The sequence below is a fragment of the Oncorhynchus gorbuscha genome, linkage group LG11 (genome assembly GCF_021184085.1).
Source record: "Oncorhynchus gorbuscha isolate QuinsamMale2020 ecotype Even-year linkage group LG11, OgorEven_v1.0, whole genome shotgun sequence".
Taxonomy (NCBI): Eukaryota; Metazoa; Chordata; class Actinopteri; order Salmoniformes; family Salmonidae; genus Oncorhynchus; species Oncorhynchus gorbuscha.
The window spans coordinates 72,950,358-72,963,605 of record NC_060183.1 but is presented as its reverse complement, the minus strand read 5'-3'; the positions used below and the strand labels follow the sequence as shown (position 1 = coordinate 72,963,605).

General features: G+C 42.3%; 1 protein-coding gene across 1 annotated transcript; it reads right to left on the bottom strand.

The window, feature by feature from the left end:
- Positions 1–1,052: 1,052 nt before the first annotated feature.
- On the bottom strand, positions 1,053–12,820 carry LOC123989415 (serine/threonine-protein phosphatase 6 catalytic subunit). The gene is made up of 7 exons (XM_046290416.1): positions 12,414–12,820; positions 11,484–11,579; positions 11,195–11,260; positions 10,931–11,072; positions 3,347–3,426; positions 3,028–3,237; positions 1,053–2,585 (listed from the first exon to the last, which is right to left on the bottom strand). The coding sequence occupies exons 1-7, from the start codon at positions 12,486–12,488 to the stop codon at positions 2,337–2,339; spliced, it is 918 nt and encodes a 305-aa protein (XP_046146372.1). The 5' UTR covers positions 12,489–12,820; the 3' UTR covers positions 1,053–2,336.
- Between the last annotated feature and the right edge of the window lie 428 nt (positions 12,821–13,248).

Sequence of the window (13,248 nt, the reverse complement as noted above, 5' to 3'; positions counted from 1 at the left end):
ATGGGTTACTAACAGCTTACTACACAACATACACTTAGTATTATTTTCTTAGCTACAGTATACATATCTCCCTGGAATATTACATTTATGCAGCAGCAAGACATTTTTGGACTCACCTCACTTGAACAGGAAAGTGGTGCAGCAGTCATTCTGGGCAAAATTTGTCAAACTGTCATCAGTCTGGCATTCTCTGGACTTATGATGCGGTGCTTTCAAGACAACTGGAAACTTGATGGCAGGGACCTAGCGAACTCCCTGCCCCAGTGATGTACTTGGCCATACGCACTACCCTCTGTAGTCCCTTGCAGTCAGATGCCAAGTAGTTGCCATACCAAGCGGTGATGCAGCCGTTCAAGGTGCTCTCAGTGGTGCAGCTGCAGAATTTGAGGATCTGAGGGCCGATGGCAAATCTTTTCAGCCTCCAGAGGTGGAAGGGGCATTGTCGTGCCCTCATGACCATGTTGATGTGTCTGGATCATGAAAGATCCTTAGGGACGTGGACACGGATTTCTGTTTCCCTGCATTAAAATCACCGGCCACTAAAAGCACCGCCTCCGGGTGTGCATTTTCTTGTTTGCTTATGGACCTATACAGCTCGTCGAGTGTGGTCTTAGTGACAGCATTGGTTTGGTGGTGGTAAAATGGACAGCTACGAAAAATAGATGAAAACTCTCATGGTAAATAACATGGTCTGCAGCTTATCATGAGGTTTGGGGACTCAAGCATGCAAAAACATTAGAGATCATGCACCAGTTGGTTAACAAAGAGACATACCCCCCCATCTTACCTGAGGATGCTGACCAGTCTTGACAATGCATGGAAAAGCCAGAAGTATATTATCCATGTTCTTGTTCAGCCAAAACTCCATAAAACATAGAATATTAAAGTTCTTCAGGTCCCGTTGATAGAATAGTCTCAAACGGAGCTCATCCAGTTTGTTCTCTAGTGACTGGCGGTTTATTTGCACACCAACGTATTCTCGTCAGAATGCCAGCTGGTCTGCCACAAATGCAGCAACCACCATTGGATATTTTAACAAAATAAACAGGTACTTAAGTTAAAGGCTTTTTATTTTCAATTGGTAGGTTGATAGCGGTCTACAATAATAAAATACAACAAATCAGAAAAAAAATAGGAGAAATAATCAATACAATTATTTCAATGTACAAAAGCCTAATCGCCCACACAGTCCAAGACTTATCCCCTCCCCAATCACCCTGATCTGGTTTAAAAAACAGCAGCAGCATACTTAAGTTGCTGTCTTCTGTGGAAATAATATCTGTGAAGATAGTTTTGTCCTCATGCGGTACTGTTTTCTTCTATAGATTACAGCTGAGAGTTCATAGTATCAGGTCTGATATGCCTTTAGCGTAATTGCAATATCGACCCAGTTGGAACGATAAAACTCACATCACTGAATTCCATTCAATAGTTAACATGGAATTCTGAGACACAGTGCAATTCAAGGAATTCAATCCGTGACAGCCTATGATAATATCCCTATAAAGGAGCAGAGTAGATGAATGACCGTTGAATGTGCACAAAGCTGCAAAACATTCATACAAATATACTGTTGGCTACAATTACATTTAATAGGAACAGCGTGTCCCATTTACTCACATCAAATAGAATTTGAGGGATTAGAAATTAAAATCAGGAGTATTGGGGTGAAGTATAGAGATAGGGCTTCAAATGAAATGAAGGGCCAACAGTACTATTGAGTCAATTCATCCATCCAATGCAACAATGTTAATCTACAAAAACAAATATGCATTTGGCAACATCAAATACTATCATGGGAATGAGGCAGGACTGAGGTGGGATATTTCAAGAAAGAAAATGTTCAATATAACAGATCGAGAAATGCAAGTTCAATTGGGAGAAGCTTGGGGGGGTGGGAGGGGATTGTTGACAGTGGGGACAATAGCCCAGTCCCAAAACCACTAACCCTTTGCAGATGACAACAAACCAGATAGGTTTAAGAAATATAGATAGATCCCCTAAAAGTATTACAAGATTCAGTCCAGAAGCATCTATCACTTAGGTTTTTGCAGATCTAAAGGGATGAGACGGATGTAAACAAAATAGTGACAGCTCAACCTTTCAATGAGGCTTAGGGGAGCTTACATCATGTTGCTTATACACATCTCATTCCCTCAGATCTGTAAACACTGAAGAGGTAGGAGCTATGGATAGTTCTGGACCAGACCAAGGTGAAGCAATTGTATTGTCATTTCTTAGTTTCACCTATCCACTTCCTTAAGACAGCAAACGGGAAATTGGTGAGGGAAAGAGGCAACGGGCTGTTTTTGGAGTGAGCAAAATGGCTCTTGTGATTAGAGGAAATAAGGTGTTGTTGTTCTGGGAGGGATGACCCGCTCCGAGTCAGGCACGGCGCGGAACAGCTTGGGCTCCCGGGTGTTCACGTCTTTGAAGACCATGATGGAGGCAATGTTTCCACAGCGGTAACAGTAGTTGGGCGCGGACCACACAGTCACCAGCTTCTCGTCAAACATGAACTTGTAGCCCTCGTGGACCAGCTGGTGTGCACGGCAAATCAGCTTCAGATTATTGATGTGAACAAACTGAAATGGGTCAAACAGAACCACAGATGAGCTCAGTATTCAACATAGGTCTCTCTTTCAAATTGAAAAAGACAAAAAAAACACAAAAATGCACAAAACAAATTGGGCAGCAGGGATCGTGATCCAGGAGGTGATTGTCTCTGCTATAACCAAGAAGCTTGACCTTACAAGCTAGCAAGTTAGAGAACCAAATGCATAACTGGAGCCCTGAACTGGAGATAAGTTAACTATCTAAGATGTGCCAAATAAATTATATTTTATAAGCAGTTGCGTAGCATGCAAACCCCGAGCATTTTTACTGTATTGAAAATCATACCTTTGGTATTTCAAAATATCCCGGTATACTGTATATACCACCCAAGCCTACCGTCTAAGTCTATTCATATCATCATTATAAGCTGTAGTAGTCAGCCCTCTACTCAGGACAATTTGATGCGTTTACCTCATTAGTGACCTTGGCACCAAACAGCCAGCCTGCACCTCGCGGACTGATGGCCCAGGTGTCCACATCCTCTGGGTCCGACCACACCAGGTCACAGAAGGCCCCCTTGTGGGGAATCTCTTGGTTGCGCTCGATTGTGCGGATCTGGTCCAGGGTCTTGATGTCAGGTGAAAGACCACCATGCACACAAAGGACCTGCTCGTCTATCAACTGTGGTAAGAAACTCTGTAAGTGATTGATTCATATGTGTGGGAAAATGTAAGATAGATAAAGCACATGTATTCAAAGAAGTGTGAATGGTCATGGTGATTGGACTTACAGCCGCTACTGTTAGCATGTCAAACACTTTAGTGCAGTATCGCCACGCATTTGCATTTCCATATTTAGTTTGGCACTCATCTGCAAAAAATAACAGGTAAAAATCGAGAACACTTTACAAATTTGGCAGCACTTATTACTATTATGTTTTTTACACTGAACGAAACTATAAGCATAAGACGCAACAATTTCAAAATTTTAACTGAGTTACAGTTCACATTTATGTGTTCCCTAGTGGCACAGAGGTCAAAGGCACGGCATATCAGCGCGAGAGGTGTCACTGCAGACCCTGGTTAGATTCAAGGCTGTGTCACAATCGGCCGTGATTGGGAGTCCTATAGGGCGGCACACAATTTAACCAGCATTGTCCTGGTTAGGGTTTGCTGGGGTAGGCAGTCATTGTAAATAAGAATTAGTTCTAAACTGACTGGCCTAGTTAAATAATAAAATGTAGGGAAATCAGAAATTAATTAGGCCCTAATCTATGGATTTCACTCGACTGGGAATACCGATATGCATCTATTGGTCACAGATAACTTTAAAAAACAATTGGGGCAGGGGTCAGAAAACCAGTCAGTATCTGGTGTGACCACCATTTGCCTCATACAGTGCAAAACATCTCCTTCGCATCGAGTTGATCAGGCTGTTGATTGTGGCCTGTGGAATTTTTGTCCCACTCTTTTTCAATGGCTATGTGAAGTTGCTGGATATTGGTGGGAACTGAGACACGCTGTGGTACATATTGATCCAGATCATCCCAAACATACTCAATGGGTGACATGTTGGGTGAGTACGCAGGCCATGGAAGAACTCCAAGAATTACAGTGTTCGTACAGACAGTGGCAAATCAAATTCAAGGACTTTTTCAAGCACTAATATTTTCAAGGGCCATCAATTTGTAATACTTAAAGTTATAGAATTGTTTCTGGTCACCAACAGATGGCAGTGTATCGCCCCAACCGCATGAAAGGAAAAACAACTACCATAGTATTTATCACTACCCTATAAGTTCTACTCAATAATACATTGTTTCACTACTTATTTACTCAATACGTGAGTGGTAAATCAGTACGGATTATTTTGTCATCTGAGTAGTGACGAATCTACATTTGCCCGGCATTTTAGCCATTGATGTGAGGTTTGGCGGCGTCAAATCTAATTTTAATAGTCACAGTGAAATGCTTACTTACAGACTCTTAACCAATAATGCAGTTGAAAAAAAAATAGCAAAAAGTACTTAAAGAGCAGCAGTAAAATGACAATAGCGAGATTATATAGGAGGGGGTACCAGTACAGAGTCAATGTGCGGGGGCACCGGTTAGTTGAGGTAATATGTACATATAGGTAGTTAATAGAGTGACTATGCCTAGATGATAACAACAGAGATTAGCAGCGGCGTAAGAGAGGGGGAGAGGTGGGACAATGCAAAAAGTCTGGGCAGCCACTTGATTAGTGTTCAGGAGTCTGATGGCTTGAGGGTAGAAGCTGTTCAGAAGTCTCTTGGAGCTTGACTTGGCGCTTCGGTACCGCTTGCCGTGCGGATGCAGAGAGAATAGTCTATGACTAGGGTGGCTGGAGTCTTTGACAATTTTTAGGGCCTTCCTCGGACACTGCCTGGTATAGAGGACCTGGATGGCAGGAAGCTTGGCCCCAGTTATGTACTGGGCCGTTCGCACTACCCTATGTAGTGCCTTGCGGTCGGAGGCCGGGCAGTTGCCATACCAGGCAGTGATGCGCAACCAGTCAGGATGCTCTTGATGGTGCAGCTGTAGAACCTTTTGAGGATCTCAGGACCCATGCCAAATAAGTTCAGTCTCCTGAGGGGGAATAGGTTTTGTCGTGCCCTCTTCACGACTGTCTTGGTGTGCTTGGACCATGTTAGTTTGTTGGTGATGTGGACACCAAGGAACTTGAAGCTCTCAACCTGCTCCACTGCAGCCCCGTCGATGAGATGCTTGGTCCTCTTTTTCCTGTGGTCCACAATCATCTCATTAGTCTTGATCACATTGAGAGAGAGGTTGTTGTCCTAGCACCATACGGCCAGGTCTCTGACTTCCTCCCTATAGGCTGTCTCATCGATGGTCAGGCCTACCACTGTTGTGTCATAAGCAAACTTAATGATGGTGTTGGAGTCGTGCCTGGCCGTGCAGTCATGAGTGAACAAGTGAGTACAGGAGTGGACTGAGCACGCACCCGAGGGGCCCCTGTGTTGAGGATTAGCATGGAGGATGTGTTGTTACCTACCTTTACTACCAGGGAGCAGCCCGTCAGGAAGTCCAGGATCCAATTGCAGAGGGAGATGTTTAGTCCCAGGGTCCTTAGCTTATTGGTGAGCTTTGGGGGCACTATGGTGTTGAACGCTGAGCTGTAGTCAATGAATAGCATTCTCACATAGGTGTTCCTTTTGTCCAGGTGGGAAAGGGCAGTGTGGAGTGCAATAGAGATTGCATCATCTGTGGATCTGTTAGGGCGGTATGCAAATTGGAGTGGGTCTAGGGTTTCTGGAATAATGGTGTTGATGTGAGCCATGATCAGCCTTTCAAAGCACTTCATGGCTACAGACGCGAGTGCTACGGGTCGGTAGTAATTTAGGCAGGTTACCTTAGTGTTCTTGGGCACAGGCACTATGATGGTCTGCTTAAAACATGTTGGTATTACAGACTCGGACAAGGAGAGGTTAAAAAATGTCAGTGAAGAGACTTGCTAGTTGGTCAGCGTATGCTTGCAGTACACGTCCTGGTAATCCATCTGGACCTGTGGCCTTGTGAATGTTGACCTGTCTAAAGGTCTTACTTACACCGGCTGCGGAGAGCATGATCACACAGTCTCCGGAACAGCTGGTGCTCTCATGCATGTTTCAGTGTTATTTTCCTCGAAGCGAGCCTAGCTCGTCTGGTAGGCTCGTGTCACTGGGCAGTTCACGGCTGTGCTTCCCTTTGAAGTCTGTAATGGTTTGGAAGCTCTGCCACATCCGACGAGTGAGCGTCAGAGCTGGTGTAGTACGATTCGATCTTAGTCCTGTATTGATGCTTTGCCTGTTTGATGGTTCGTTAGAGGGCATAGTGGGACTTCTTATAAGCTTCCGAGTTAGAGTCCCGCTCCTTGAAAGCTCAGTGTGGCTGTTGCCTGTAATCCATGGCTTCTGGTTGGGGTATGTACGTACGGTCACTGTGGGGACGATGTCATCGATGCACTTATTGATGAAGCCAATGACTGATGCGGTGTACTCCTCAATGCCATCAGAGGAATCTCAGAACATATTCCAGTCTGTGCTAGCATCTGCTTCACCTGACCACTTTATTTATTGATCTAGACTGGTGCTTCCCGCTTTAATTTTTGCTTGTGAGCAGGAATCAGGAGGATAGAATTATGGTCAGATTTGCCAAATGGAAGGCATGGGAGAGCTTTGAATGAGTCTCTGTGTGTGGAGTAAAGGTGGTCCAGAGTTCTCCCCCCTTCTGGTTGCACATTTAACATGCTGATAGAAAATTTGGTGAAACGGATTTAAGTTTCCCTGCATTAATGGCCCCGGCTACTAGGAGTGCCGCCTCTGGGTGAGCGTTTTCTTGGTTGCTTATGGTGGAATACAGCCCATTCAATGCTGTCTTAGTGCCAGCCTCTGATTGTCGTGGTATATAAACAGCTATGAAAAATAGATGAAAACGCTCTAGGTAGATCATGTGGTCTACAGCTTATCATGAGATACGCTACCTCAGACGAGCAATATCGAGACATACTTAAATATCGTGCATCAGCTGTTATTTACAAAAATACATAGCCTTCTGCCCCTTGTCTTACCAGACGCCGCTGTTCTATCCTGCCATTACAGCGTATAACCAGCCAGCTGTATGTTGATAGTGTCATCATTCAGCCATGACTCTGTGAAGCTTAAGATATTGCTGTTTTGAATGTCCCGTTGGTAGCTTGATCTTGCGCGTAGGTCATCAGTTTTATTCTCCAAAGATTGCACGTTTGCTAGCAGAATGGAAGGAAGTGGGGTTTATTCGATCGCCTACGAATTCTCAGAAGGCAGCCTACCTGTTGGCCCCTTTTTCTCCACCTCCTCTTCATGCAAATCACAGGAATCTGGGCCTGTCTCCGAGAAAGCAGTATATCATTTGCGTCTGGCGCATCAGACTCGTTAAAGGAAAAAAAAGGATTCTGCCAGTCCGTGATGAGGAATAGCAGTCCTGATGTCCAGAAGTTCTTATCCATTCTTAGTCTTATCCTAGATTCAAATCCAATTTGTAAGTCGCTCTGGATAAGAGCGTCTGCTAAATGACTTAAATGTCAAATGTAAATGTTTTCGGTCATAAGAGACGGTACCGGCAACATTATGTACAAAATAAGTATTTTAAAAAACAAAGTCAGTTCAGCCCAAATTAGAATTAGCAAAACCAATACATTTTTCTAATGTTTTTCATAAATGTATTTGATCATTATCTGTTCTTCTCATTTGAATTCAAGTACCAACTTAAGAAAATGTCTGAGTACTTAAATTTCAGAATGCCAAATTCACATACTTTAAGCACCTCAAGCTCCTTTTGCAAACCCTGGAATTGTGTACAGATCCTTGCGACATGGGACTGTGCATTGTCATGATAAAATATGTAATGGCGGCGGATGAATGGCACGACAATGGCCCCAGGATCTCGTCACGGTATGTTGTCTGTGCATTCAAATTGGCATTGATAAAATGCAATCATGTTTGTTGTCCGTTGCTTATGCATGCCGCTGCCATAACCATAACACCACCATGGGGCACTCTGTTCACAATCATGATATAAGCAAACAGCTTGTCCACACGACACCATACACACGGTCTGCCTGGTACAATTGAAACCGGGATTCATCCGTGAAGAGCACACTTCTCCAGCATGCCAGCGGCCATCGAAGGTGAGCATTTTCCCACTGAAGTCGATTACAACACTGAACTGCAGTCAGGTTAAGACCCTGGTCTCAGAAGAGCATGCAGATGAGCTTCCCCGAGATGGTTTCTGACAGTATGTGCAGATATTCTTCCATTGTACAAACCCACAGTCTTATCAGCTGTCCGGGTGGCTGGTTTCAGACAACCCCGCAGGTGAAGAAGCCGGATGTGGAGGTCCTGGGCTGGCATGTTTACGGCTGTGAGGCCGGTTGGTAGTATTGTCAAATTCTCTAAAATGACGTTGGAGGCGCTTTATATTAAAGAAAGTAACATTCAATTCTCTGACAAAAGCTCTGGTGGACAATCCTGCAGTCAGCATACCAATTGCACACTCCCTTAAAACTTGAGACATCTGTAGCATTGTGTTGTGAGACAAAACTCCACATTTTAAAGGGGCCTTTCATTGTCCCCAACCCAAGCTGCACCTGTGTGATGATCATGCTGTTTAGCCTTTTTGGCATAGGGGGCAGCATTCTCACTTTTGGATGAATAGCCCAGAGTGAACTGCCTCCTACTCCTTCCCAGATGCTAATATATGCATATTATTATTAGATTGGATAGAAAACACTCTGAAGTTTCTAAAACTGTTTGAATGATGTCTGAGTATAACAGAACTCATTTGGCAGGCGAAAACCTGAGAAAAATCCAACCATGAAGTGGGAAATCTGAGGTTTGTAGTTTTTCAAAGCTTTACCGAATACACAGTGTCTATGGAATGAAGTTGCACTTCCTACGGCTTCCAATAGATGTCAACAGTCTTTAAAAACTGGTTTGAGGATTCTACTATAAAGGAGGGGCTCATGAGACCAGTTTGAGTCAGTGGTCTGGCAGAGTGTCTCAGGCTCGTGACGCGCGCTCCCGACAGAGTTTCCTCTCGTTCCAGTGCTTTTCTTCAGACATAGGAATTCTCCGGTTGGAACATTATTGATGTTTTATGTTAAAAACATCCTAACGATTGATTCCATACATCGTTTAACTTGTTTCTACGACCTGTAACAGAACTTTTGAGTTTGTCTGGATGAAGTGCTCGCGCTTCATAAAGATAAATTACTGGGCTGAACACGCTAACAACAAGTGGCTATTTGGACATAAATTATGGACTTTATGGAACAAATCAGTCATTTATTGCCGAACTGGGATTCCTGGGAGTGCCTTCTGATGATCAAAGGTAAGTGAATATTTTTTGTGTTATTTCTAACTTCTGTTGACTCCAAAATTGCAGATATTTCTCTGGCTGGATTAGTCTCTGAGTGCCATTCTCAGATTATGCTTTTTCTGTAAAGTTTTTTTTTTTTTTTTATCCTACCCCCTACTTTTTCGAACATTTTGTTAAAAATCGCGCAACATTTCAGCGCCCTGTTACTCAGGCCAGGAATATAGTATATGCATATGATTAGCATGCTAATTATTTTGTTTACGTCCCCTGCCGGTCTTTTGGGGTGTTACATGCTATCAGATAATAGCTTCTCGTGCTTTTGCCGAAAAGCATTTTAAAAATCTGACTTGTTGCCTGGATTCACAACGAGTGTAGCTTTAATTCAATACCCTGCATGTGTACTATTAGCATTTAGCGTAGCGCATTTGCATTTCCAGAGCTCTAGATGGGACGCCTGCGTGCCAGGTAGGAGCAAGAGATTAAAGATAGACTTCTCCTTAACTCTGTGAATAACACTTGTATCTTTTATCAATGTTTTATGAGTATTTCTGCAAAATCACAGGATGTTTTGGAATCAAAACATTACTGCACGCAACTCCGCAATGTAAACTGAGATTTTTGGATATAAATATGCACATTATCGAACAAAACATACATGTATTGTGTAACATGATGTCCTATGAATGTCATCTGATGAAGATCATCAAAGGTTAGTGATTAATTTTTATCCATATTTCTGCTTTTTGTGAGTCCATTCTTTGGCTGTAAAAATGGCTGTGTTTTTTTGCTTGGTGGTGATCTAACATATACATACAGGTGTTGCATCTCAAGAAGCTGATTAACCTTTTTAGTGCTAGCCGAACCCCTCGACAACATTCCGCTGAAAAGGCAGCGCACGAAATGTAAAAATATTTTTTTGAAATATTTAACTTTCACACATTAACAAGTCCAATACAGCAAATGAAAGATAAAGCATTTTTTAAATCGGACACGATGGGTTTATGTTGTGCTTTCGCTGTAAAGCATTTTTTAAATTGGACACGATGGGTAAAGTTTATCTTTCATTTGCTGTATTGGACTTGTTAATGTGTTTAAGTTACATATTTCAAAAAATATTACTACATTTCGTGCGCTGCCTTTTCAGCGGAATGTTATCGAGGGGTTCCGCTAGCGGAACGCCTGCACTAGAAAGGTTAATCAGCTTCTTGAGATGCAACACCTGTCTGGTGGATAGATTGTCTTGGCAAAGGATAAATGGTCACTTTGATAGAAATAAGCCTTTTGGACATATGAAGAATTTCTGGAATATTTCATTTTAGCTCAAGGTTAAATGGTAATTACACCATAATAACTTAGAAATTCAGCTACTTGTTTGCTTCTTGATACCAGGTTAGTTACCAATTGTTCCAATAACTATGGCACGAGACCCTACAAGGATACATATGGTCTTATGTGTTGTTAGAGTTAATGTGCCCCCAGCAATTAGGCATGTTGCTCACCGTAAAAGCCGTACACCTGTGTTATCTGCCTGCTTTCGTGATTTCCTCGTAGAAGCGTGATGCGGTCCGGCCACTTGGCTTTTAAGGCTAGCAGGTACGTGAATGTCTCCAAGCTGTAGTATCCCCTGTCCACAAAGTCTCCCTGGGCAAAACAGACAGGCATTGACCAGGGTTCAGATCAATCGCAAGTCAGATCCAGCTTATGTTCTAAATTCCATTTTTTTTAATGCAGGGCAGAACAATATAATACATCTTCCCACTTACCATAAAAATGTAGTTTGTGTCTGGAACTTGTCCGCCAGTTCTGAAGAGTTCACATAGGTCATAAAACTGGAGACAGTGTTCAGAAAGAGAATTTCACATTTACTATAAAAATGGGGATATTCAGAATGTGCACAGTAGATTTGTTTGATCATTTAAAACAAAACAACCACACATTGGGATAATGCATTTAAAATCATGGACGATGATTTTTAATGTAGAAACAAAACAAAAAAAAAGTTAAAGAACGAATTAATTTGGGAATGGTATCAAAAAGAACATTGGATATTACCTGGCCATGAATGTCTCCACAAACAGTGACTGGAGTGGATACTGGTTGAACATTTGATTCCTCGAGTAGCAAATCACATACATAGTCACATAATCTCTGAGAGGGATGAGACATGACAAAATTATTAGGCTGCATAATAAGGCTTGCACACTGGACCTACTGCTATTTCTAAACGACCATCTTTGAATTGGCCAATTTTCAAATATTTGGCCATATCATCAGAAACCCTCTCTAAATGGGAGGCATCTTCATAGGTATCCAGGTTTCTCAACTCCACGATCACATCAATGGACCAGATGTACATATCGTGGAGTTGATCAACCCAGCCTCTTCACATGTTATTTGTTAAAACTAGGTTTGCAATGGTAGTTAGCTACAACTTCCTGGGCCCTGATTGATACGTCTCACATTAGCTAACCAATACTGAAATAATGTTGTGGTTTCAGGTCACAACGTTACGTTTTCGAAAGACACCAATATTTGCTCTGTACTATACTAAGCTGGCTAGCTGACTATAAATGTATGTGCTGAAAGCTATTATCCTTCCTATATAGTAATCTCCTACGTAGCTAACGCGTTAGCCTGTTAGTTCACAAACCATGGCTGAACCTGACATTAGCCCACGAACGTTAGCTACCGTTAACGTTAGTCATCTGCATATCTAGTTCACAGGTTTAACTAGTTAGCAAGATCTCTAATGGCAATAATATACATCTATTCTATCGTGGTTATCCCAAGGTTTGACGTGTTCGGCTAACAGGCAAGCTACTGTACTGGCTAACGTTAGCTGCTTTCATTTAATTGAAGTCGGAAATCATGCTAGCTTAGCCAGCCATATTGATGTCGCAATATGATTGATATAGCCAGAGCGAATGTACTAACATATGGGTATTGGTTAAGTACACGAATAAAAATAATATTAATGCTCACCTTTAAGTCGTTTTCTGGTAAATATTTGCACTGTCTTGCAATCTCAACATACTTATCCAAGTCTAACGGCGCCATTTTAAAAACAAGAACTTCAGAAAAATAGGAAGTATAATGCGCATCTCAAGCTATGGGCCAGGGTTCCGGTCTAAAGGGACGGTTTCGACTGCTCCTACAGTTTTGCTTCGGTACTGCGGTTTAATTGACGCCCGGCCAAGAAATACAATTTCCAAAAACAGTCACATAGAGATTTAAGACACTTTAGTCATCACCCGTGTGCACAAATCATCCATTGAATTATTCAAATAATTGTCGCTGAGGCCGACTTGTTTCCATCACTCACAACCGAAGATGTTAACATTTTATTTTTATCCAATGTCTGCAATGTTTTTGGATGACTTGACAACGTAGACGCTGCTCACCATGCTTCCTGTGCACTGTGCTAGTGCGCATGTGATATTTGTCTGTATAAACAGAGAGAAGAGAGCGAAAAATCGGTCTCCCACCAGCAAGTGGCGCTTTTGTTGTTTCGTCCACCAAGTAAGGATTCAAGAAGAGTGTTGAATTTGGTCAACACATTTTTTTTTATATCTTACATGCTACTTGAGGTTTATTTGATTGAATATACGTTTTGCAATGCTTAACTTGTCACGAGTGTACTGATATAAGTAGGCCATTTTGAGAAAAAGCACTTTATATCGGAGTTCTCGCGAGATGGCTATGCATATTCATTAATGGGCTAGTAGCATATCTTCTCTCTCCATTGAATACAGGCGTTTGACGTCAACAACCCTCATCGCATATTCAAAATGAGATTACAATAATGAGATGTATCCAC

What these genes read in the sequence shown, in the direction of transcription:
- LOC123989415 (XM_046290416.1), bottom strand. Translation starts at nt 12,488, where the DNA reads ATGGCGCCGTTAGACTTGGATAAGTATGTTGAGATTGCAAGACAGTGC. An exon ending in GTGGAGACATTCATGGCCAG is followed by an intron (nt 11,261 to 11,483) that starts GTAATATCCAAT and finishes CACTGTCTCCAG; the next exon opens with TTTTATGACCTATGTGAACT. An exon ending in GTGCCAAGGTCACTAATGAG is followed by an intron (nt 2,586 to 3,027) that starts GTAAACGCATCA and finishes GACCCATTTCAG; the next exon opens with TTTGTTCACATCAATAATCT.